General features: G+C 39.1%; 1 protein-coding gene across 17 annotated transcripts in view; it reads left to right on the forward strand.

Annotated features, from left to right (window-relative positions):
- The window catches only part of LOC105481530 (phospholipase C beta 4), a 408983-nt gene that overhangs the window by 332867 nt on the left and 53728 nt on the right, over positions 1-22388 (forward strand). For 13 of the 17 annotated variants that reach the window (XM_071079654.1, XM_071079655.1, XM_011741169.3 and 10 more), the window contains 8 exons: positions 1913-1948; positions 4248-4389; positions 5030-5114; positions 5456-5580; positions 7502-7553; positions 16599-16701; positions 18109-18273; positions 20575-20779. In XM_071079654.1, coding sequence (XP_070935755.1) covers positions 1913-1948; positions 4248-4389; positions 5030-5114; positions 5456-5580; positions 7502-7553; positions 16599-16701; positions 18109-18273; positions 20575-20779 — 913 coding nt within the window. The remainder of the gene's footprint in view (positions 1-1912; positions 1949-4247; positions 4390-5029; positions 5115-5455; positions 5581-7501; positions 7554-16598; positions 16702-18108; positions 18274-20574; positions 20780-22388) is intronic. The other 4 variants (XM_011741179.3, XM_011741181.3, XM_071079659.1 and 1 more) reach the window with 1 other exon arrangement.

The following is a 22388-nucleotide window of genomic DNA, read 5'->3' on the forward strand; positions in this document are numbered from 1 at the left end:
TAGAATATGTTAAAAATCTTAGACAAATTAAATTTAACAGAGTTTAGTTAAGCAAAGAACAATTCCCAAATTGCGCAGGCCCCAAACCAGAAGAGATTCAGAGAGACTCTAGTGCAGCCACGTGGTGGAAGATTTATTGACGGAAAAAGGAAAGTGACCTACAGAAAACAGAAGTGAGGTACAGAAGCAGTTGGATTGGTTACAGCCTTATTTGTCTTATTTCAACAGAGTTTGAATAGTTGGCCACCTTTGATTGGCCACCTTTAGTTGGCCACCTTTGATTGGCTGAAACTCAGTGATTGGCACATGAGTAGGTTACAGCCTGTTTACACATTCATTCAGTCTACAGTTTACTATGTGAAAGTTTATGGAAAGTTTATGGAGAAACCTTTAGAATATGTAAAGAGACAGCTTTAGGCTGAACTTAATTTAACAAATGCTACTGACTAAGAAGACTCAAGAGTGTCCTTTGGGTTGTTAGCATGGAGGTCATTGGTAACCTTAAAGAGACATTTCAGTGGAGTGCCAGACAGGGTGGTGACACTGGATCACATAGATATGAATGACTAGAGACTATGCTTTTGAGAAGTTTTGCTGTGAAGGGGAGCAAGAAATGGACTGGTGGCCAAGGGCACCCGAAGAGTCAAGGGAGTGTTTTTGTTTGTTTGTTTTAGTTTTTTTTGTTTGCGGATGAATGAATCTGGAGTGTGTTTGCAAACTCGGAAGTGGTGCAGTAGAGAGGAAGAGATTAATTTTGCAGCAAAGAGAGGGGATAACTGCCTGGAATTCCTTGAGAAGGTGGAAGAGGGTGGGATCGCTATGGTGCGAAGGTGTGGCCCTTCACAGGAGCAGGAACACCTGATTAGTGAAGACAGTGGATGAAGATGCAGGTAGGCAGATACATTTGGTGAAAGGAAGAGGGGAGAGTATTTGTCTGATGAGCAAAGCCAAAGGAATATTGCCTTTACACCCTGCCTTTTCTGATATAGGGAATTGTGACTACTTTGAGAATATTGAATGCCTATTAAGACTCAAGAGTATTGTTTTAATACAAAACTTAGCCAGGTACCATGGCACGCGCCTGTAATCCCAGCTACTCAGGAAGCTGAGGCAGGAGAATTGCTTGAACCCGAAAGGCAGAGGTTGCAGTGAGCCAAGATTGTGCCACTGCACTCCAACCTGGGCAACAGAGCAAGACTCTGTCTCAAAAAAAAAAAAAAAAAGGTTGCTAAAGCCTTCATCAATATTGTCTTAGTGTCTTAGTCAGTTGGGGCTGCTATCACAAAAATACCATTGGCTTAAACAACTAAAAACTATTTGTAACCATTCTGGAGTCTGAGAAGTCTAAGACCAAGGTTTCACCCAATCAGTTCCTAGTGAGGGGGGCCCTTTTCGTGGTTATGTCCTCACGTGGTAGAGAGAGAATAAGGAGGCAAGCTCCCTCTTGGCTTGGCCCTCATGACCAAATTACCTCCCAAAGGCCCCATCTTCAAATGCCGTCACAATGAGGTTGAAGATTTCAGTATATGAATTTGGGACGGTGTGGGGGGCTGCACCAGCGTACAGTCCATAGCAAATACCCCGACATAAATGCTGAGTTCCTCAAGAGTGACCCTTCATGCTGCTTTTCCCAAGCCCCATGACTAAAGCACTAAGTAAATAATTATAATAAAACATCTAAGTAGGTAAAAACTGTCCACAAATGAGGGAAAGAGCATTAAGATTAGCCCTTCTGGTGCATAAAACCATGAGGCCATCCATGGCTTTTTTTCATCAATAATGCCCCACCTTAGCAAATAAATAGAATAACAAGTTTACCTCTACTTATTTAAGTATCTATGTATGTATGGCTAATAAATTTGGAATTTTGCCCTTTAGAGGAGTAAACAAATTATTTCCTTTCTCTAATTAGGCCTCAGATGACCTTGAACATGAAAACAACAAAAAGGTAACAAAATAATTCCCTTGCCTATTTTAAATCAGATGCATCTAATTTAAAACATCTTCAAAGGAAGGAATTAATTGTGGTGATAAAATTATTAAATCCTGATAAAAATCACAAAACTAGGGCAGGTGAGTAAGGTGATTTTCCTAAAAGTAGGTATTTAATCCAGTAAAGCATTTTCTTCATTGGAATTAGAGATTTCGTTCGTGTAGTGGAACGACATGATCATCAGCATATTGAATTTGAACATAAAAATGAGCAAATAGGTCATCAAATCCATATTGTAGCATAATAGGAGGATCTTAGTTCCCAGTACACTGACATTCTGGAAGATCACTGATTAATTTTACACTGCATAACTTCTAGGAGTATGACTTGATGTTATTAGATATTGGCCTTATTATAGGGAAGGTAAAGTTACATTTTCACTTTCTTTCATTCTCTTCGAAGTTCTTCATGATGATCAAAGTGGTCTTATTTAGTAAGTATTATGGTTTATCCTACAACAGTGAGACTGACAGCCACAGGCAGAAGTTTGCCTTATAACTTCATTCTTATACTTCAGAGCTTCAGAAAATACTGCCTTGCTGCCTGTGGGGTCCTATCCTATTTGGAGTTGAGATCCTATCTTCTCACCCTCTAAATATTAAATTTGAAAGAATTATGAATAAATATGGTCACAGACCTGTCCCAAAATATTTGTGAGTACTTTACTCTCTTGTTCTAGAATCTCATCATTCATAATTGGAGTCAACAGTGTACAGATTGACATTCGGTCATTGCCATTTATTAGCTAAGTTATTTTAATTCTCAAGGCGTCACTCTTCTCATGTGGTCAGTGGGTAGGACTCTAATCCCCACTACACATCACAGACGGTAATGAGACCGTGCGTGCAAGAACTCATCCTGGTGCCCAGCACACAGCACTGGTGGTATTTATTCTTATTATTAAACACACATGGAAGGAACAGACATGGCCGTTGTTTGGTGGGGGAGCAGGAGGACACATGAAGAAAATGATAAAAACAAAAACAAAACCAAGTTACGTTACTTGATTATTATTTCAGGTTTTTATTGGTGAAATCAGTTTGATAATTTAGAATGCTCAAATTGTTAAGTCATCAGTTAAGACAAACAAGTCATCTGACCATTTTTTAACTCATGGATTACATCATGCAACTAAGGAATATATCCAACTAGATTCACTCTATGCAGGAAATTTAGCTTTGCAAAGTTCTCAGCAAAAATATTGATCACTTTTGAAGGTATTATTTTTGTTGTTGGTTTTGTTGTTGTTTTTTCCATCAAGTAATAAACTAATTTGTTTTCTTTTTTCTGTATGCAAAGTAATGCAATTTCAGTATGTCCTATGCAGCAAGTTATTAGATTACTTTTAAGATTAAGTGCTTTTTAAAATACTATATACCATGTGTGTATGTGGCTTACATTCTAGAGTGCTACGGTGAAACACAGTCACCAAAGAGGCAGCATCATTAGCACCTGGGAACTAGTTACAGCAATGACTGGCCTCACTGCAGACTCACTTCAGCAGAAACTCTGAGTGTGGGGCCCAGGAATCTGTTTTAGTTTAAAACGCCTTCCAGGTGATTCTGATGCACGCTAATATTCAAGAGTCACTATTTTTGATGTTGTGCCTCAATTTGTAAAAATATGAGTAATACCTGCTGTATCTATTTCATAGCATTGCTGTGAGGTCCAATATAGTAATTTCTTTTTTTTTTTCTTTTCTTTTTTTTTTTTTTTTTTTGAGATGGAGTCTTGCTCTGTTGCCTGGTCTGGAGTACAATGGCACAATCTCAGCTCACCACAACCTCTGCCTCCCGGGTTCAAGCGATTCTCCTGCCTCAGCCTCCCAAGTAGCTGGAATTACAGGCTCACGCCACCACACCCAGCTAATTTTTGGCATTTTTAGTAGAGATGGGGTTTTGCCATGTTTGCCAGGCTTGTCTTGAACTCCTGGCCTCCCAAAGTGCTGGGATTAAAGGCGTGAGCCACCGTTCCTGGCCAGTAATTTCTTGAATATTGTAAAGTCCGTTAAAAATCTAAAAATATCCTACAAATGTAAGATCAGCTTAATATTTTATGATTACCTCCTTTTGCATTATTTAGAGCTACCATAGACACTGACTTCTTAAAGTATCCTTTATATAATTGAGGAAGAAAAAGTCTTTACCTTTCAATTTTTGTGTGTGCAATTATCTTTATTAAGGAAATCTGCAGCATATATCCATGGGTCCTACTGAAGTCATCGACTTATATGTTTTCTTCCTTGTGCTTGTAGGGCCTGGTAACTGTAGAAGATGAGCAGGCGTGGATGGCATCTTATAAATATGTAGGTGCTACCACTAATATCCATCCATATTTGTCCACAATGATCAACTACGCCCAGCCTGTAAAGTTTCAAGGTTTCCATGTGGCAGAAGGTAACACCACAGGTTAAATGCAATCGCCTTTTTTGCTTGATTTTCTTTTAGGGTGCTAATGAGCTTGTATCTAACTTGTTGCCATTTTTCTTTGTGGGCATGGGAGCTGTTCCACCTCACCTTATTTTTGTTTCACAGACCATAGAAGCCACCTTGGTATGTGGGTGACACTACATTGTCATTCATGACCTCACCCACAAGGTGGCGCTGGAAGACTATGGATTTGTTAGTGCTGGGCCATGTAGCCTCTTCTGTTCCCACGTGCATTCCCAAGACTCCTTTTAATCAAAAGCTGGTTTTCAAAAAAACATAAGAAGTATTTAAAAACTTCATTTCTGGGCTAGAGAAGCCATCATAATCATCATTATCATAAAAAATTCATATTTCAGGGATAACTGTGGCAATTGGGGTACATGTAATTTCTCTAATGACTCCCAATTTAAATCAGCACTTTTTTTTTTTTAAAGACAAATGTCTCCATCCACAGGATGTCAATGAAAGTAGGAGCTACTAACATGATAATGTAGCATTAGCCTCCAAGGCCTCGTGGTTCAGGGTGTAATTGTATTTATTTATTGCTGTTTTTCGCTGAGGGTTTGATGACAGGGTTCCTGACTCCATCTTTGCTTTTCTTTTACAGAACGCAATATTCATTATAACATGTCTTCTTTTAATGAATCAGTCGGTCTTGGCTACTTGAAGACACATGCAATTGAATTTGTCAAGTATCCTTATGTATCAAGTGGAATGAGTGGTTGACTCACGTTGGTTTGGCAGGAGCCTCTGAAATAGATAAATGGCTAATGTATCATTCTGATGGTAGAGTTAATACAATGATATGTGGGAAAGACCATGGCAGCTGTGACAATCTGCCCAAATTAAAACTGTTTTTATAATCCACACAGTGAACTGTGATCTTAAGCATCATTTGTAAATGTGAAATTTGCTGTGTGCTGTCTACTCGTTTGTCGTTGTTGGCCTAGACCTTTGTTGTTGTAGCTCTTTGTTGTTTATTTTTCTTTGCTGTAGGACTCTTTTTTTCTGTTTTCCTTAATAAGTTACACAGTTATAACAAACGGCAAATGAGTCGCATTTACCCCAAGGGAGGCCGAGTCGATTCCAGTAATTACATGCCTCAGATTTTCTGGAACGCTGGCTGCCAGATGGTTTCCCTGAACTATCAAACCCCAGGTAGGAGCTGATGTCCAGTGACCCCAAATTCCATGAGAACACTTTGACAGGATAGTGCCAGCACTTCCCATCAGTTGGCTGTGGGCATTTTTTAAAGGAAGCAGACATATGGCAAAGCAATGTGTTATTGGATTTATATAATGGTGAGAAATTTTTTTTTAAAAACCCAAAATAGAGCAAACAATGGTAGAAGATAATGTGTTGTGATTGAAATGTAATTCCTTTCAAAAGTGCCATGAGTATTCCTGCTAATCATTATCCCGTATTCCAAAATATTGCTCATTTGTCTTCCTTTTGGATCAAAGTTGTTATCTTTGTTTCCAGAGGCAGAATTAAGTGAAAAGAATTTGAGTATCTTTGTATAGCAACAGCGACTCATTTCTCCTTTGGCAAATACCCTGACCACTGTGAACATTCAGCAAATATGACTGACGCAGTGGCACTTCACCAAAGAAGTACAGAATATTTTGGAGTAAACTCCACTAAAATGGTGTATAAGCAGTTACGTATTTGAAGTGATACTAATCTATAACTTGGTCCTCCAAAGTGTACTCAAAGACAGGTTTCCAATATATAATGACTTTTTTTTTTTCTGGAAGGAAAAGAGTAAATTTTTATAATTGCATAAACAAATTTTTAAAGTTTTTGAGGTTTGCTTAAGAGCCTAGGATCACGGTATTAAGATTAGAGGTAGCAAAACAGAAATAAAATAGATAGAAATATGCCACAAAACCTATTCACTGTATATGGTCAATTCTACAGCATGGTTCTTACAATTGGTGAAATAAAACAAAACCAGAAAACGCTTTTTTCCTTCAATTCTTTGCTGTATAAGAGTATTGCCCATGCTTCCCAATTTGAGAATTTTTTTAAAATCTATTTTGTGTTTTAAGAATCCCTGTCCACCTTGTTCCCTGCTATCTGGACTGAGTGGAAGGTCCTTTGACTTTCATTCCTTCAGCATGAGTGTGAGCTGACTACTTCCCACGCCCTGAGGGAGCCTCCCCAGTGACCGGAAGCTCCTCCTACTGGAGTCGCCATTCTGCATGGGGTCGCCACAGTGCTTGCTAGGTTAGACTGTGACGTGATAGGTACCAGTACAATCCCTGAGTGTTTCTAGCTGGGGTCCGGTAACAAGGCCCTGATGACCTCACTTACTTCAAAAGGGGCCAACTTGTGTTCTCAGTTGTCAATGAGTTCATAATATGGATTAAATGGCTCTAAACAGTTTATTCATTAGGCCAGCTTATGTTTTATTCTATAATATTAGGTTAAACACAACATTTTGAAGAGGAAAAAATATCCATCAGTTTGCCCATTTCCTTTGCTGATGGGAAGAAAGAAAATATTTTATTCACTTGCAAGAGAAAAGTCACAAGCCATGCACTGCCAGCGTAGACCCCACTGGAATAATTCCCCCTGCGTCCCATCGTGGAAGCGTGCCACCGAGTTTTATGAGATACTTAGCTAGCTCATTTTCGAATCTTTTAAATCAAGTTTCATGTTCACCCTCCCGGGTATCTCCAGTGTTCCTCTGCCCGGGGATCCTGAGACCCATCCTCTCCCACTGTAGCAGGTTGGATATCTCTGCTCTCAGTACTCATCGAACAATGGTATGACTCCGATATTGAATCCGTTTTTAAAAGTGACCTTTAGCATGGTCTTTATGAAAACACATTTTATGTTTAATTTAAATGAAACATGCGGTCAGTTTGACATGGAAGAGAGTATGCCTTAAATAGACCATGCGGTCAGTTCGACATGAAAGAGAGTATGCCTTAAATAGACCAAGCAGAACCTTGTAGTATTAAAGAGGGACCAGGGCCTAGGAGTAATCTGATACCTATTGTTTAAAATCACCCCATCAGGGTCTTTTTTGTCTAGGAAGACAAGATGCTAAATTATTTTTGTCTCTTGACAGATTTAGCGATGCAATTGAATCAGGGAAAATTTGAGTATAATGGATCGTGCGGGTGAGTAATGTGATTTAAACTGTTATCTAGATTTAGAACTCCATACTACAGCCATAATGAAGCCATGTCATTTTCAATTAGAGACTGCAGAATTTAAGCTGGGTTTGAGGGATGGAATAGAAGCAAATGAAATACCTAGAGAATAGGCTGGGCGCGGTGAGAATATTTGCAAATATACATTCTTCATCTGCCTCATTTTACTAAGCAGGTTTTGGATTTTTTAGTCACAAATGAAGCAGTTCATACATATCCTAGAGTTTAATCCTCTCACTTTAAAATCAATAGTGGAGGAGATTATTACAGGACAGGTAATAATCCCTGCACACTTGGACATTCACTGGAGATGTAGGCCTTAAATATGTGCATTTTACCTAGGACAAATCAAGTAACGAAGTTAATTTCATATGTAATGAAGTTGTGTGTGTCAAACTGAATTTCATTTAGTTGGGAATAAACCTTTGTCCTCTTTTGATTCTTTGTTGTGTCTTGTAAGTAGCAGTTATCAAAGAATAATGCTGTGAATATTATCCTAGTTTCCTTAAATAGCAATCTTGAAAACTGAACCAAGTAGTGAAATAGGAAATGTCAATTTCACGGAAACACTGAAAGGTTAAATGAAAATATAAAATTAGAATTCTCTAGAGATAAAAAAAGAAAAACTATGTGGTCATCCCCTCACTCCACCTCGGCCTCATGCATCTGTCCCCAATCAAGTAAATATTGATAACTCCAGACCACTGCCCAAAGGCCTCTAGAGGAATCCAATGGAAAACCATCCCCTGTCATAATGATGCCATTAGGAATTTCTTCATGGTGGCTCACCTGATTGGATGTCTTAATTTTTCTCACTGAAAACTGCCAGTCAAGATAACATTTTTCAGCAGTTGTGAGTTAGAAATGACTTTTCAACGTGCACACTCCCTCCCTCTGCCTGCCTGGTGAATGGTTCTCTGCCAGTATGGCTGCCCACACGGTGACCATGCTATTCCCCAAATCACCCACCACTTACATACCTGGAGCATGCCCTACATTTTCCTCTGCTGTGTGTGCTTTGGAAGAAAAAAATGTGTGTAGTTGGGAAGAGAAAGTTCTGAATTCATATTTCAGAATTTTGTGAAAGCAATTTTGTTATTTAATGCCAAGTGTTCCAACCCAAGAGATTTTTCACATAAATTGCTTCGCAGGCCTCTTCCTCTCACAAGTAGCGGGCCGAGGCATAAAGTCCCAGGGCTTCTGTGAGTAAAAGCCCTAGGCTGGGAGTCTAAAGATCAGGGTTTGAACTCAGCTCCCAGCTGCCCCTAGTGCTTTCTGTGTTGCCTACAGCAGGTGTGTTAGACTCAGAACCTCTCTTCTCTGCTTGATAAAATGAAGACGGTGACACCTGCCACACAGGGTTTGTTGTACTCAAAGGAAAAAAAAAAATGTCTTTTTTTTCTTGAACAAAACAGGGAACTAAAAAAGACTTTGTCCTTTGACAAAAACCGAGTCCTTTCTGATGAGACCCACCTTTGGGTTTCCCTGTCAGTCACTGTAGAATCCAGTTTGAGCAAGAATCGTGCTAATTCAGTTTAGGGAAAATCCCCAGCCCTTGGTATCTGACCACCCTGGATATCCTGTCACCTTGGCCTGCCTTCAGCAATAATCCTATCAAGTCAGTTTGGCCAGAAATCTTTATCCTTCATGTTTCCTCACAGAAATTTTCCATCTGCTGGCCCTTACCCTACTCCATGGTTCTCAATCTCCATGTATGCTGGTTGAGGTTAGATTTGAGCCCTTATACCTATCGCCACGGCTCCCTATCCCCTTGTATAAAGTCCACTTTACCATGTTTAACAAGTGTTTGGGTACATTTTTTTTCTTTAACAGTTTACAACAGCTCAGGTTGAATGAATGTGTACAAAAGTACTTTAGGAACTGCACATTTCTGTGCAAAAGTGAGATTTAAGAAAAGCTTAAGGCCCTATGATCAATCACACACACAGATATTACAAAATTCAAGGAGTGCTCTGTTCAGTCGTCCTTTAAGGACCCCAGGGAGGCAGCCTTGGCACTCCTGGCTCTTACAGGACCCGTCGGGCATGGCTGTGCTCACTTCTGGAACCATGCAGTGGCCCAGTGATGCTTAAAGCACTTTCCTCGCCCACCTCAGTGATCACACCTAAGGTGCCATCAGCTGTCCAACATGCAATGAGGAATCCTGGCAGCTGGGCCTGATGCAGGGAGTAGAATTGTTTCTGTATTTAAAAAAAGTCCTGACAGCCGGGCACGGCGGCTCACACCTATAATCCCAGCACTTTGGGAGGCTGAGGCTAGCAGATCACGAGGTCAGGAGATCGAGACCATCCTGGCTAACACACTGAAACCCCGTCTCTACTAAAAATACAAAAAATTAGCCGGCCAGGTAGTCCCGGCTACTTGGGAGGCTGAGGCAGAAGAATGGCGTGAACCCGGCAGGTGGAGCTTGCAGTGAGTGAGACTCCATCTCAAAAAAAAAAAAAAAAAAGAAAAGAAAAAGAAAAAAAAAAGTCCTGACAATCCTATGTTTGGTTTGTTTTTCCTACAGTTTCTGCTTAGCCATCATTAGCATGTGCAGTATCTCACTCTCTCCACCGTTATTTATTTATTTTTTTCTTAAGACAGGGTTTCGCTCTGTCACCCAGGCTCAAGTGCAGTGGTACAAACGTGGCTCATTGCAACCTTGACATCCTGGGCTCAATCTGTCCTCCCTCCTCCACCCCTCAAGTAGCTGGGGGTGCCCACCACCACACATGGCTAGTTTTTGTAGTTTTTGTACAGATAGGGTTTCACCATGTTGCCCAGACTATTCTTGAACTCTGGAGCTCAGGCAGTCTGCCTGCCTTGGCCTCCCAAAGTGCTGGGATTACAGGTGTGAGCCACTATGCCTGACCTCATTGGTCATTTTTAAATCCATTCATTTATTTTAAAATACCTTCACAAACAAGGATACTGTTGCTACTTTAGCCTGAATTCTGTATTGATGTGTTGGACACTATGTGACTAAAAGCATACACCTCACCAGAAAGGCTGAAAAATAGCCCGTGCAGTGGGGCAGCCCAGGTTGATAAAGTATTAGGGATACCGTTGACTCTCTAATCTCCTAATTCCCCTTCCCATACACCCAGCTGGTGGCAAAGGCTGTCACTGGCAGGGAAAAAAGAAGAAATTGCCCTCACCTGCATGCTTCTGTGTTCCATGGTGATGGTAGATGTGGGGCCCAGTGCTGCACAGGAGCTCCTGTCCCTGGTGCTCGGGCAAGCTGGGGCACTGCATGGTTCTCACTGTGTCACCCTTGTGGTTCTCCCACCCGCCTGCAAAGACTTTTAAAAACTGCCCCTTTGGGCTGAGTCTGAGGACTGCATTTCTTAAAGAGGCATTCTGTGCCTCTGTGGAGGCCTGTGGAGGCAAACAATCCCTGTTTTATGTAGAACATCAGTGTGCAAAGTACACAAACACCCCTAGGATCTAGCAACTGTAGCAAAATGTCAGAAATCCCCCTGGGAACCCCTTCTGTGCTCCCTGGCCGATCTTGTGGGAGGGCACACCACTGGGCCGAGTAAGTGTGCATGTAACCAGGAAAGTGAGCAGTGCTTTTAACAGTCTCGTTTTTGAAGATGGAAAAATGGAAGACATTTCCCAAATTGCAAATGAAACAAAATAGTGTAAATTAGTATCTAAAATCTTTTTAGGCTTTCATAGGAAAGTGGGTGATTGATATCAAAATAGTATGTCATTTTATGATTCAGAGGTCATTTTTACACAGCAGTTCTCCCTTGCCCACAGGCCATACGTTCTAAGAACCACAGTGGATGCCTGAAACTACCAATCCCAACATATATATACTGTGGTTCTATATATGCATACCTGTGATAAATTTTAATTTATAAATTAGGCATAGTAAGAGATTAACATCAATAACTAATAATGGAACAGTTTTAACAATATAGTGTAATAAAAGTTATGTGAATGTGGTCTCAAAATATCTTAATTTTTTCTCTTTTTTATGTTTATTGGCTATTTCAATATTCTGTTTTGTGAAGAACTTCTACGCATTTTCCTATTGGGTTTTCTATCTTTTAAAATCGATTTTTTATTTCAAAGTTTTATTTTCCAACTTTTATATTAGGTTCTATTTTAATACTTTTAGAACAGAGTTGACCAGGGGTAGCTGAAGCCTCAGAAAGCAAAATTGCAAATAAAGCAGGTTACTGTATAATATCCTCAAATTGGAATGTGTCTTATAATGCATAGCAACTTGCAGTTATAATCAACAGTCATTTTGCTTTCTTGCAGCTACATAAAATGGCATGTTGGACAACTGATGGCATCTTAGGTGTGATGAAATAGGATGTGTTTCCTTATGACCCCATTTTCTCATTCTTGGGTCTCCTATCCACCCACCTGGTTGGCAACCCTTCTTCTTGCCCTCTCTTGCCTTCCAAGGCCCTACACAGTCCACAGAGAATCCTTGGATCCCTGCCTTGCCATTGGCTTTGACCTTGTGCCTGTGCCTATCACACAGACCTAGATGTCTGGAATGAGTTCATTTTCTGTACCAGTAAGCACCAAACAGACCATCTATGTCATTTGCAGGGCCCAATGCAGAATGAAAATGAAGGGCTCCTGAGAATTTTAGGATGGTGGTTGCAGAGCGTAAAACCAAGCATTAAACCAAGTGTGGGCCCTTCTGAATTCAGGGCCCTGTACAACTGCACAATTAGCACATCCGCATAGCCAGCTCTGGTGCCAGACTCTGGCTTCAGCTTCCCTATCAATACCCCAGGTCCCGCACCCTGACAGCCACCAGGGATATGAGAGGCAACCTCTGCTGCTCTCTCAGACCGCCTTGGACCCAGAACAGATGCTCCTTTGACCTTCAAAGAAAGCTTGCTAAGTGTCCTATCGCAGGCCAGGACTTACCTCATGGTCCTGACAAGCTTCTGCGTACTCTGTTTTACCCTCTTCGAGTATACAAAATGAACCCATTTCACCGGAGCTTGCCTGCTTTGGAGAATTGGATATGGGTTTCTTGCCCTTTTCCCCTGCCATTTCTCATTTTGGATCAATTCACTCTTTCACAGATGAGTGTTCCATGCAGATTTGAACGGGGGGATGTGGAAGAATGTTTTTGACCCTGAGATGTCACCATGATCCGTTTCTTATTTTGGTGGGTGGGAAGGGGCTCTTGATCTTTAACAAAGGACTGTGGAAAGTGAGGAATGTCTGGACACTCCTTCCCAGGGAGATTCAGGACTGGAAAGGTGACTCCAGTTCTGGATTCATCCAAGTCCCGACCTTCCTCAGGAGGCAAAATCCCTCATTTGCCACAGCTGAGGTCCAAATGCTGCCCGTCTCCTGAAAGCCAGAACCACCATCGTTACTTCCCCCCACAGTCTGTGTCGGTTTTCCTTCCAGAGAAAGCTGGTGGGCTTCCTTCCGAGATGCAAGCATAGTATTGTAGCTGCTCACCTACTTTCCATTCTGATTCTTTACCTTTTGCTGTATCACCATATTTTCTCATTGCCAACTCTAGCCACAAAAAAATGCTACAAATCTAAAACTCCATGAATACAGAAGATAATCTCTTCTATATAGTTAGATTATATTAATATTGTGAGGTGCATTCTCTTCGAGACAAGAGTGTTCAAAATCACCTTTAACATTTCAACAATTGTGTAAATTTCTATATTCTTCATACAAAATCAGTATTGTCTCTTAAAGATTCCTTTTTAGATTATCAAATGTAAGGGAATATTTTTAACACTTTGTTGTTTGTTCAGACTTGGTAACAATGAATGGTGACTTTTTCAAAACTAAGAAAAGTGACATTAAACTTTAAAGAAAAAATATCATGACTCAGGATCCCTTTTGGGTTGTATTTTAAAAGATAATGAAGTTGACATCATCTAGACTTGAAATTAATAAAAGTTATGCTTCTAAGGAAATTTAGAGTTTTGAGTTCCCCTAATTTTGATTCTTTTACATTTAAAAGCAAACCTTTACTTTTGGGGAAAAAAAGTACTTTTATTTTCATTTATATACTGCTTATAGTTTGTATTCTTTAAATCTATGGTTATTCTTATTTCTAATAAAGTTTTAATTTTTTAAGGTTTTTGACATATGTTTCAGGGAAATTATGGAATCTGGACAAGGTGTGATTATATGACCACTACCCAGTGGACGTGAGGGGCAGACATTGTATAGTGGGGATAAATTGCAGAACATTTTCATTGCCTCAAAATCTGTATCCTTTAGCTTTGGTCTCCCAATAGGAACTTTAATGTACCCTCTGTCTCTGTATTTGCCTATTCTGAACATTTGATATAAATGAATTTACATAATTTACAGCCTTTTGTGCCTGGCTTCTTTCACTTAGCATAGTGTTTTCAGGGTTCATCCAGGTTGTAACATGTATCAATACCTTATGATTTTTATTGCTGAATAATTTTCCATTGTACAAATATACCACATTTTGTGCCATATGTTCATTCATTGATGGACTCATTTGGGTCCATTCATTTGGGTTATTTCCATCTCTGGATTATTACAAATAATTCTGCTATGAATATTCATATTTGGTATGTTTTTGTATGAATATGTTTTCATTTATCTTGGTTATATGCATAAGAATGGAATTACTGGGTCATATGGTAACTCTATGTTTAACTTTTTGAGGAACTGCCAGACTGCCTTTCTAAGTGAATGCATCATTTTAAACTCCTACTAGCAACATATGAGAGTTCCAATTTCTCCACATCCTTGTTAACACTTATTATTATCTGACTCATTAATTATAGTCATCCTAGTGTATGTGTAGTGATATCTCATTGTGGTTTTGATATTCTTTTCTCTAATGACTAATGATGTTAAACATCTTTTTATGTGCTTATTGGTTTTTTGTGTATCTTATTTGGAGAAATGTCTGTTCAGATCACTTGACCATTGTTTAAACTAGATGAGTTGTTCTTTATGTATTCTAGATACAGGCCTCTAATCAGATATATGAATAGCAATTTTTTTCCTTTTTGTGACTAGCCTTTTTACTTTCTTGATAGTGTCTTTTGAAGCATAAAAGTTTTCAACAGAAAATCCAATGTATTGTTGCACGTGCTTTTGGTATTATGTTTAGAATCCATTGCCAAATTCAGGTCATAAGATTTGTCCTTATGGCCTCTTTTAGGAATTTTGTAGTTTGGCTCTTGCATTTAGTTATTTTATCCTCTTTGAGCTAATTTTTGTATATGGTATAGGGTAAGGATCCAGTTTTACTTACTTATCCATTTATTTGCATGGAACTATCCTGTTACCCTGTCACTATTTATTTAAAAGACTATTCTTTCACCCATTGATTGGTCTTGGCATCCTTGTCAAAAATCAATTGGCCATAGGTTCATGGATTTATTTATAGACTTTGATTCTGTCTCATTGATTTATGTGTTTTTCTTTTCTTTTTCTTTTTTTTTTTTTTTTGAGACAGAGCCTCGCTCTGTCACCCAGGCTGGAGTGCCGTAGCACGATCTCAGCTCTCTGCAAGCTCCGCCTCCTGGGTTCATGCCATTCTCCTGCCTCAGCCTCCCAAGTAGCTGGGACTACAGGCGCCCGCCACTGCACCCTGCTAATTTTTTGTATTTTAAGTAGAGACGGGGTTTCACCATGGTCTCGATCTTCTGACCTCGTGATCCGCCAGCCTCGGCCTCCCAAAGTGCTGGGATTACAGGCCTGAGCCACCGCGCCCGGAGATTTATGTGTTTTTCTTTGTCAGTACCAGACTGTCTTGATTAAATCTTGTAGTTGTATAAGAAGTTTTGAAATCAAGAAGTGTGAGACACCCGATTTTGTTCTCTCTTTTTACATTGTTTTGGCTATTCTTGATCCCTTGAGTTTCGATATGAATTTTAGGATTAGCTTGTCAGTTTCTACCAAAAAAAGTCAGCTGGGATTTTGATAGCGATTACACTGAATTCACACATCAATTTCAGAAATATTGCCGGCTTAACAATATGGTCTTCTAACCCATGAAGGCAAGATATCTTCCCATTTATTTAGCTCTTCTTTAATTTTTTTAAACAGTGTTTTGTAGTTTTCAAAGTGTAGCCACTTATTTGTTTAAAAGTTTATTCCTAAGTAGTTTATATTTTGCTATTATAATTGTTTTCTTAATTTCATTTTTATTGTTCATTGTCGTTCTATAGAAATACAATTGAATTTTTATATGTTTATCTGGTATCCTGCAATAGTGGTGAATTTATTTATTCCAGTAGTTTTTTTAGTGGATTCCTTAGAGTTTTTTTTAATTTATGGGATCATGTCATCTGTGACTAGAAGTAGCTTTACTTCCTTCTTTCCAATTTGGATGCCTTTTAATTCATTTTCTTGCCTAATTGTTTCTACTAGAAATGGGGAAATAATTTATTTTTATTTTCACCTACCTCTAGCTGAAATGTCAGTTTCCTTTGATTGTGAATGTAGACAACAATCTACAGTCACATTAGTGGTACCCGTGACTCTCTCATCACAGACATTGTCATAGTTCATTACTGTTGTTACAGCTGTCTCAAAATATTTTTGTGCTTTGAGATTATTGTCATCCTAATTAGATCTTACCATTAGATCTTATAATTTAATGCCTTATTAAAAGTACAATTAATAACAGAGGTAGAATATCACATATTTTTATATTTTGATAATTATAGCTAATATAATTGGTTTTTCATTGTTATTCTTTGCATTTTATTTTATACATATAGAGAAAAGCACTTAAAGGGGACCAGGGAATAAAAAAGTGCCAGAGAAGATGATAGGATCAGGAAGTCCTGGATGCCACTAAGCCTGCCACTAAGCCAGCAGCTCTTTAAGGTTGTTCATAAGGGCAGGCATGTTCTTTTCCATCCTTAGGACTCTCTGCTTAAAAGCCTAGCTGCTGTGTTACAGATGGAGAAAAGGAAGCATCCATTCATTGTTTCAACTAGCGAGTGTTTTAGTCTTTGTAAAACCTACTAATAAACTTCTGTGCTTTTGTCCTACCAGGTACCTTCTCAAACCAGATTTCATGAGGCGGCCTGATCGAACATTTGACCCCTTCTCTGAAACTCCTGTTGATGGCGTTATTGCAGCCACTTGCTCAGTGCAGGTAAGGCCCCTGCTCATCACAAGGTAGTATAAATGTATATGCAAGTGGTCCTTGAAATAAATTACAAAATATTTCATGTTAAATTGCAAGATCCTTGTGCTGCTCACAACCTTGACTTAAGATTCCACCCCCTTTTTAAAAAATGAGACACATTTTTTCACTAGTAAAATTATTAGCTACTTAAAGTGAAAGACACCATCAAAAAAGTACCTGCTACATGATTCCATTTATACAAAATTCTAGAAAATGCAAATTATAGTGACAGAAATTAAATCAGTGCTGGCCTTTGAAAAAAGGACAGGGAGGAATGGGTTACAAAAGGGCACAAAGAAAATTTGGGTGATGATGCAAATGTTTATCATCTTAATTATGGAGATAGTTTCACAGATGTGCTCATATGTCCCAAATGATCTAATTGTACATTTTATTTTTTCATTTTTTATTTTTTGACACCAAGTATCACTCTGTCGCCCAGGCTGGAGTGCAGTGGCACAATCTCAGCTCACTGCAACCTCCACCTCCCAGGTTCAAGTGATTCTCCTGCAGCTGTAGCTGAGATTCAGGTGCCCACCAGCACGCCTGGCTAATTTTTATATTTTTAGTAGAGATGGGTTTTTACCATGTTGGCCAGGCTGGTCTTGAACTCCTAACCTCAGGTGATCCACCTGCCTCAGCCTCCCAAAGTGCTGGGATTACAGGGATGAGCCACCATGCCCAGCCTAATTATACATTTTAAATGCATATAATTTGTTATATATCAAATATACCTCAAAAAAGCTGGTTCAAATTGTTAGCTAGAAAATAATGTAAACAAAAGACCCTAATAAATGGCTATAGTCATTTAAACACTAAATGAAAAATCGTCTCTCCATAGCTTTATCGTAGATAGACTAACATTGGTCTTTACAAATATGTAAAACTGTCCTAGCTGACCAGTGTCAATATCAATAACAACAGACAAATTCTAACTTCACTTTTTTGTGTGTCTCTTTTCAAGACTTCTAAAAGAAATCATTAATAAGTATGGCATGATGGAATTTCAGAGCTATGAAGGGTCTTAGGACATACCTGAATTCATCACTTCATTTCATAGGTGTAGACACTTACGTGAGATGAAGAGGCTGTGGACACTATTTATTTGTATTATGATTCATATATTTTTTTCTTTGTTCTTTTTCTAGACAGTTCTAGAAGGTAGAATATCTGCTTGAAACAGTTGGGGTCTTTCTGCCTATAGTAGTTGTTCAATAATGTTTTGGTGTAATAGGAATGAATACATTATCGCCGTAGATAATTGAAATTCCTGCTCCCACCCAAAAGACAGAATTTCTTGCTTCCTGATTACTTTTTGCTACTGATGCTTACACAGAGTTTATTTCTCTTTGCTCTATTTCTGTGCTGCTGCAGGTTATATCAGGTCAATTCTTATCAGATAAGAAAATTGGCACCTATGTAGAAGTGGATATGTATGGGTTGCCCACTGACACTATACGTAAGGAATTCCGAACTCGTATGGTTATGAATAATGGACTAAATCCAGTTTACAATGAAGAGTCTTTCGTATTTCGGAAGGTAGGACATTTTCAGCATGTCAAACTTACTCTACTAACTTGGGAACCATGTTTTAGTTCACAGACGCTACACAATACAGAGGCATTTATTCAACCGACAACATCTTCTTTTTCTCTTCTCCTAATGGCTAACTTCTGTAGCTGTCATAGGATCATTGGTTCCATTTGGCCCCACTCTCCTTTTGGTTCTCCTCTCTCCTTGGAGGAGCCCATCTCCTGCATGGCAATGCCTCAGCTCTGGGTTTGCCATCTTTTAGAATGAGTCCTTGCTGGTGGACACCATCGCGCACTAGAGAGTTCTTCCCTACCCTGGAAGTTACTGGTAACTTACACTATTTCTTTAGCCAAGTAGTCAGGTAAGATGCTGCACTCCAAAATTTAGGTCAGTAGACGTCAGTGCATGGGTCAGTTGGCATGGTCCTGTCTCCAGAAAGAGTGGTACCTGTTGCCTACTTGCAGGTCTTGTCCTTCTTGTGCTGTTGTTAGTGTTTTACTTTTTTCTCCTAATACTGTGTGTTGGATCCTAAAAACAATCACAGCCATTCTTTCCCATGTTCAGTTTTTAATCTCTTACTCACCTTTTCTCTTGGTTTATTTTTTGTCTATTGAAGATGCAGTGGAAAATCCACATGTTGACAGTGCTGTCTCCAAGAATATTCACTTACCTTTCTTACTTATTCTGTTATCCTGACCAAAATGATTTCTTGCTGCTTCTTTAGGCACAAGATTTCCAGGTGGTTCTGCTCCATTTGTATATCATGCAACACAGATAATCGGCTTCTTGCCTTAACAAAATAGGGGTTATCCATTTCAGAATAGAGTAACTGGCTTGCAGAAACCAAATGAAGGGAGATCAACGTGGGTTTGATGAAACAGGCCATTTTGACATTTAAGTTTACCCTGGGATGTGAATCCCGTTATCCACGCAACCTTTGCATCCCATTGTCTTCTTCTCTGTCCCTGTCAGGATATGGTGTAAATTACATACACAGCTATGATTTGGTTTTTTCCTTCTCTGGTATTTCCAATTTGTTATAGCTGGATGCGCTAGTGCTCTAGCACATACTAACACAGTATGGCTAGTGTTCTTTGGCATAGTGAATAATCCCTATTCACATTTCTAGAAGTTGAGAAAGTTGACTCAGGCATTCTTATGTTTTGGATGAATGAAGAAATACCCAACTTAGTGTTTATATATAATAGTTCTGGCACTAGAAACAAGATGCCAATTCTGAGTCCTTCTCTGTTCTCCAGAAGTTAAATAGTTTTTTTCACTGCTAGCAAGCGCTTTAAAAACTTTTTCTTTCTTGTCATTGTTGTATTTTTCACTATTCTCACATGGCAAGAATGGCAAAGCCCAACCCTCTATTCACTGCAAAGGGAGCAAGAGAGAGGGAATTGGCTAATTTGCCATGATTTTTCCTCTTCATCTTCATTAAGCTGGAATTAAATTATAGCCTCCAGATGTAAAAAGGCAACCATCCATTGTCTAGCTCTAAACATAGCACTCACATCAAGTAAGATGTCCTGGTTGTTTTTAGGAAATAAAAAGGCATTCCTGATTAAACACATTGGATACCCTTTTTGTAATGTTGCTATTTTGTAACTGAATCAGGTTTCTGCCATCTGAACTCAGATTTTATGTTCATGTATTCAGTTTGGGGATGGCAGGACTAGGTGTCTTAGAATCAAAGTATGTTAATGTTTCTAGCTACCGCATCTTACTCTATTTGATATCTCAACATTTGCTGAAAACTGAGGAGTCCAGGAAACAAGGAGGACCCAAATTTATATATAAAAGTTATCTCTTATGCATGAAGCATTTGTTCAGAGATACCTTTCATATTCTTAAAAACAAACAAATATAGACGTCAGGAGCATGCCAGATATTTGATCACAGGATTAGACCTCAAGATCCCCAATTCCCAGACACCACTCTGTCACTGATATCTCTGAGATCAAGGAAAGTGGCTTGATTTCTCAGTGTGTCGTTTTTCTCATCCATTATATGGGTGGGGACAAGGATCAATCACAAGGGTTGAAGCAGTAATCTTCAACATTCATTTCATCTAACATTTTTCATGAGATAATTTCCAGGAAACATGTTCCAATTGCTTTTCTCAGTGTCGTGCGCACGATAGCTCATGCAGTACATTTTTGGGAATGCAGATTGATCATGGACTTACTTTCAACATCAGGAAACACTTAAGAACAGCATGGATTTGGTTCACACTCCTTAGAGTCGTGGTTCTTGGGTGCTGCATTGGAAAAATCAGTGAAAATTCCCGTTCTCTTTTCGCAGGTGATCCTGCCAGACCTGGCTGTCTTGAGAATAGCAGTGTATGATGATAACAACAAGCTGATTGGCCAGAGGATCCTCCCGCTTGATGGCCTCCAAGCAGGATACCGACACATTTCCCTTCGAAATGAGGGAAATAAACCATTATCACTGCCAACAATTTTCTGCAATATTGTTCTTAAAACATACGTGCCTGATGGATTTGGAGGTAAGACATTTGGGTACAGAATATGATATAGATGAGGTCCTAGATTATAATATTATAAAACATCTTGCCCATGCTTTAAAAAACAATAATAATACTATCTATTCCTGCTAATGCTGCCAACCCTGATCACCTTGAATACATCAAGAATACTTCATAACCTCAGGTTTCATAGTAAGAAATGAAAGTGCAAAGCTAGATTATCTTTAAAATCCTTTCTTATTTTAAAGTACTGTAATTTTACGTTGTTTATCAATTTCTACAAACACATTTTGTGAACGGTGTACTTACACCGACAGTCAGACTAGGGGAATTTCACATAAATAAGGTGAAATCATAGATATCTTATCAATAGTATCACTAAAAGATTTAAATTGAACTCACCTATCAACCTGCCTGAATTTTCTTTCAAATCCATAAGAAAGTTCAATTTCATAAAAGATCCCAGTCATCAATCCACATGCTTTAAGGTAAATCAATGGGAAGAATCCAAAGCTAGATTAAATCATAGGATTTTGCTTACCTGCAAACATGTTAACTTTTTATGGTCCCCATCTAAGCAAATAACATTAAAAGAAAGCAAAGATCCTCTACTTTGTCAGTCTATTGATCCGTAAGGAAATAGTGCAGCAGGATGACAGCATCCGATTAGCCAAGGGTTCAAATCCTCACTCTCCACTGCTGGCTAGGTGGCCTTGGGAAGAGGATGTAACCTCTCAAACCCCTCATTTCCTCCCCTCCAAAGTGAAGATAATAATACTACCTCCCTCATAGCATTCTTGTGAAGTGCTTTATCATTAGAGTGCATGACATAGCAAGGCTCAGAAATATATGAGCACATGGGGGTTGCTGGGGGGTATCTGTAGATACAGATATAGTTTCTATACTCTACTGGAACACATCACTATTTTGTTTGGGGAATATGGGATAATTTTGCTGTTTGTTTTTAGTAGTGCATGCTTCTCTGGAGGGCAGATTTTCTGCAACTAATCCACAACTTTAACAGTCTAATATCAGAGTCAAAAAGTAAAATAAGCTGTGAGTATTTTTCCATCCCAAAATCTTAGTCCAGGCTCCTTCCTCCTTCTCCTTTGTCTTTCATAAAAAAAGGAAGCTCATTAGAAGCTACAACATACAGTAATAGAGGTAATAACCCATAAAAAGCCTGGAAAGGGGTGCTGTGAGGCTGGGTAAGAGGATCAGAAAAGGGCACTGGAGACCAGTGGTGGGTTTAGGAGCAGCAGCCCATGGCAAACCTCAGAAACCTGCCAGCAACACAGCACGGTGGTGGCCATGGGGCATCAGCTGATGAGTTAAATCATACTCCACATACTTGAGCTTAGAAAGCAGGAACTGTGGAATACCTCACACATTTTAGAAATAGTTGTATAAACCCATATAATGGAAGATTTACAAGTTTTGCCTCTGCATGGGTTAACTTCCCACTAAAACTCTAATTCATTCTTGGGAACTAAGCCACTCGAATGGAAAAGGGAAAGAAATCATTTGTTTAGCTTCTACTTTATGCCAAGAGCTTTATGTAAAGAGATCCAAAAGCATGAGGTTGTTCAGAATGGATGTAAGCACAGGGAGATCTGTGCTGCAGAAACAT

Source organism: Macaca nemestrina, chromosome 15 (assembly GCF_043159975.1).
Source record: "Macaca nemestrina isolate mMacNem1 chromosome 15, mMacNem.hap1, whole genome shotgun sequence".
Taxonomy (NCBI): domain Eukaryota; kingdom Metazoa; phylum Chordata; class Mammalia; order Primates; family Cercopithecidae; genus Macaca; species Macaca nemestrina.